Source organism: Sinocyclocheilus anshuiensis, unplaced genomic scaffold (genome assembly GCF_001515605.1).
Source record: "Sinocyclocheilus anshuiensis isolate Anshui unplaced genomic scaffold, SAMN03320099.WGS_v1.1 scaffold2572, whole genome shotgun sequence".
Taxonomy (NCBI): domain Eukaryota; kingdom Metazoa; phylum Chordata; class Actinopteri; order Cypriniformes; family Cyprinidae; genus Sinocyclocheilus; species Sinocyclocheilus anshuiensis.
The window spans coordinates 8839-13424 of NW_015536631.1; the positions used below are offsets into that span (position 1 = coordinate 8839).

Below are 4586 nucleotides of genomic sequence, written 5' to 3' on the forward strand. Positions count from 1 at the left end.
TTTGTGTTTAATTTGATAGCATTTTAAAAATACTTTTTAAAATAATTTATGTATCAGTGAAACAGCATGTTTTTTTTATGTAGATAATTAGTTATGTTTACACTCTAAAAATTGCTGGGTTAAATACAACCCAGTGCTGGGTAAAATAGGGACAAACCCAGCAATTGGGTTGTTTTGAACCAGCGGTTTGATTCCCTATTTTACCCAGCACTGGGTTGTATTTAACCCAGCATTTTTTAGAGTGTAATGTGTTTTGATAACCTTATCACAGTAAATTAGTAACAACCAAACAAACAAACAAAAAATCCACTTTAACAAGATTCATGTGTTCCTTCTGTGATTAAGTGAAAGCACATGTTGAGTGTGTCAGATGTGTTGAGCGTGTCTTGTATGAGGTGGACGGGTCTTTTGCTTTACTGTCTTAAAGTTTCTCTTTCTGGGGTGTATTTCCCAAAAGCATCATTTGCTAACTATGGTGGTAAGTTCCACTGAACTCTACGTAACGACCGAACTTGTGACCATAGTTGATTTTTGGAAATGCACCCCTGATCAGATCTGAGCAGATCCCACATCCACCAAATCACAAGATGATCACAGTATTCTGCGCTTTCTTCACTCTTCTGACCTGTAAGTTTTCATCATACCTGATGATTTAAAGTGTTTTGACACACAATTTCATGTAAAGGTTGTGTTTATTCTGCAGGTGTCAGTGGAGTGACTGTAGTGACTCAGAGTCCATTAATCACAGTCATTAAAGGAGAAACAGCTAAACTGCATTCCCAGACAGCAACATAGTGTTGGCCCAGATCCGGCCCACATCTGGCCCATGTGAAATCCATGCGGGCCAGATGTGGGCCGGATCTGGGCCGAAACTGTCTGCTGTCTGGGTTGTAATCTGGGGACAGTACTGATTCTGCTAGATGGTATAAACAGACTCCAGCAGGAGTTCCTCAGTATGTGTTAAGATTTTATCATGGCTGGAGCTCAGTTAGATATGGATCTGGTTTCTCTGCTCCTGAATTCACATCATCACATTCATCTAAATCATACATCAGATTATAGTCTGATCATCAATAATGTGGATGTTGATGATTCTGCAGTCTATTTCTGTAAGACATGGGACAATTCTGTTAGTGAGTACAGCATGACAAAAACCACAGATATAAACACAAAAACTAGACCACAGATATAAATGCTTTTTTACTTTTATTAACAGCTCCAAATAGGACAAATATACCATGACCATATAGTATGTGCTATATTACAAGTCTTCTGTGGCTGTACAGTATGTTGTTTTTATGTTGTCAGAATCTGTCGTGAATCCTGCTGTGGTGAATCACAGTGAATGAAGGACATGAAGTCACTCTGAACATGAACACATGGCTCTACTGATGATGGACACTAAAGGAAAAGTTCCTTCCAAACCCACGGGACTTTCTGTCTTCTGAGGAGCACAAAAGGAGACATTTAGCAGAATGTCCAAGCTGCTCTTTTACATTTAATTAAAGAAAAAAGTGACCAGTGACTGTCCAGCTACAAACAGGACATAAAAGCACCATAAGAAGCATGAATGAGATTTCAGTGTTACGGTGCAGTAGAGTTTTTATTAGCAGTGAATAACCATATGCTTAATCCACACCATCAACTATATGAAGACTGCTTTTGATCAAGATAAAACAGAAAAATTAGTGTTTTTGTTTGAATCTGAAACATGTCTACATGAATATAATGTGTAAAGGACACACTTGAAGTGACCTTTTCATGTACCCTTCCCTATTGGAGCCCTTTGTGAAGGAATTCAGTTGTTCACTTCTGTTTGGAAAATATTGTCCCCTTCCCGAAGTGGTTTTGCTCAGTGTTAACAACATAATTTGCAAATAATCTTGGAAACCTCATCTACAAATGAACAATAATAAAGGATGAATGACATCAACTGGTAAAAAAAAAAAAAGATGACAAACAAGCAGTTTTTTGTATAGCCAAGCTCCTCATGCTGAAAAAAGACTGCATGATTATGAAGTTACTTATTGACATCATGACACTTAATCACTGTAAGAGCAGTAAAGAAGAGTGTTTGGGGTTAAAATTTGTGTTCGAGTTCATGTTTTGGTTCTGTGTCTGTTGACTCTGAAACCGTGGGAGGTTTTTGTATGAGTGAAGGCGTGAAATGTATCACTGTGGTATTCGGCCAAGGAACAAAACTAAATGTGATCGGTAAGTGAGTTTAACTCTTGACAATTAACACAAATTAAACACAAATTACAATATTTTTGCTTAAGCTTTGAGTTTTTTCATGTGAATGTTTATATTTAAAATTAATCTTCAAAATAACATTTCAAATTTGTAATTAAGTTCTATGATGGGACTCATTCTGAAGTATGTGTAGATGCTTTTAAAGGCTTATTATTTACTCACCCTCATATATGTAGGTATTATGTTCTTTTCTTTTTTGATATACTTGTCATTTTCTGGTTAGTGTCAAAATAAGGTTAACTTCAAAAGCTCGATATACTTCTGTATTCAATTCCATTTATCATTAAAATGTGATGTCCAATCAATACTGTTATTTTCATCACATTTATTATATCATCATGTAGGCTAACTGACAGTTCAGACCACCAACTATTGTTGACATAGTAAACCATACAGCTGTGGGAATAGTGAGATTTATGTTGATTTTTCAGATTTTTTTGACAGTAACATTTTAGTTAAGGTGCACTCAGTGTACCCTGTTTTACTGTGTCTATGTGAGTATTAATATGAGGGGTAGTTAATTATGAGCATTGTCAGGTTAATTATTCTTTTAATAAGAAGCGCTATATGCTTGAATCACACATTAGGTCAAATTTAATAGATTTCATTCCACCAAAGGCAGAACTAATCCAGAAACCCACGCATACACCCGTAAGAGACTGAGGGATTTCACTCATCCTACAAGTGTATCTACAAGACGGTTGGCACTGACACAAGTCTGTAATAAATGTGGCACTGGAGCGTGTTTTAAAGGAGTCTTTCTGCCAGAGGCACTGAAATGTTGGTCCAGAAGATGGCGGTCTTACCTCACTGTGGTACGGCTTGAAAAATTCACCAACAGCCAAGTTCATATGAAAAATAATGACATTTCGAATTAATAAATATGCAGTAATTAATTTTAAAATGTTAAAAAAAATAATAACAACAAAAAATTGCGTTCCGGGCCCCCTCTCCCTCATCGGGCCCTTGGAATCGTCCTAACCTTCCCCCCGTTATGGTGCACCTGCATGGGGTAAGAACTTGCTGAAAATTAAGCTTTGCCATCAGAGGAATGAAGTTACACATTAAAATATATTTAAATTGTAATAATATTTCACAGTATAACTATATATTTGTTTATCAAATAAATGCAGCCTTGGTGAACTTATTTCAAAACATTTAAAAATCGTACAAACCCCAAACATTGAACAATAATGTGTGTCTTCTGTGTGACAATTTGCTGTTTTATGGTTTTGTCATATGACAAAGTGACTATTTAAAACTGCTCCACTGCATTTTTTTGTTAAAAGAACTACAAATTCAAGATTTTGTCAAAGTAGTTGTTTTCTTTTAAAAAAGTTCTGACTTATTTTTTAATTCAGAACTTTCCTTTAAACCTCAGTTATCAGCATATGAATGAGGTTCACAATAGCACAGCGAGTATTGCCAGAACAGAAGCAGCACTGCTAAATAATTTAGTTCAGTCCATATCCTGCTCTGTTAACCAAAGCCCTATGATGTATGATATAAATGCACAAAGAAATGTCTGTGTTGAAGAGGAGCAGTGCCCTTCATGAATTTTCAGCAGTATTCTCTGTCCCAGTTGTCCAGTATTGTGGGGCTGAAGCAGGATGGTTCGTTTCCATTCACATACAGGGCGTGTTGGTCTGCTTGCTCTTGCAATGAAGTGATGTACCATAAGTCTTCTGGCATGTCCAGCTCCAGGATCTTCTGCTTGATGCGCAGTTTCTTCTCAATGGTCCTCCTCTTGAACTTAAACTCAATGATGGTTTTGGTGTAATGGTTTAGAACTGTTACCGCCGAGCCCATGCAGGTGCCAAAGGAGCCCCATGCCAGACTGACAGAAAGAGTAGAGGAGCATGATAAATTATCATTTGTACCATTCTATTTTTGCATTAAAATAAATAATTTAGTATTTAATTTTAAATGTTTAATTTAAAAAAATTGAAAACATTACTGAGATATGTAGTTAATGCACAACATTTACAAGGGAAAGTGCATATTTATGGTACTGTCACTGTTTATTGAAGTTTTTCACCATTTTAATCATCTTGTTTTTTTATTTTGATTGTTTTGTATTGAATTTTAATGGTCCAGTGGCGTGACAATTTTAAGAACAGATATCAGTTTCAAGGTAGTTAAATACTAACTATTCAGGTTAAATTACTGTAAGTAATACTGTTTGTTTGAACTAGTTTGACTGGTCCTGAACAACATGTGGGATTGTTTTGCATTTTGCATGTTGTGCATTTCTGAAGGTGCTGCTATAGCAAGACAGTAATTCACACACACACACACACACACACACACACACACACACACACACACACACA

The 4586-nt window shown here is 36.2% G+C and overlaps 1 protein-coding gene and 1 pseudogene across 1 annotated transcript in view; one reads left to right on the forward strand and one right to left on the reverse strand.

Moving 5' to 3' along the window:
- Nucleotides 1-587: 587 nt before the first annotated feature.
- Nucleotides 588-2222, forward strand: LOC107654197 (Ig lambda chain V-IV region Hil-like; annotated as a pseudogene).
- A 1591-nt stretch (nucleotides 2223-3813) lies between these two features.
- LOC107654203 (germ cell-specific gene 1-like protein) overlaps nucleotides 3814-4586 on the reverse strand; it is an 8897-nt gene continuing 8124 nt past the window's right edge. The window contains exon 5 of the mRNA XM_016441181.1: nucleotides 3814-4090. Within this exon, the coding sequence (XP_016296667.1) occupies nucleotides 3814-4090 (277 nt within the window). The remainder of the gene's footprint in view (nucleotides 4091-4586) is intronic.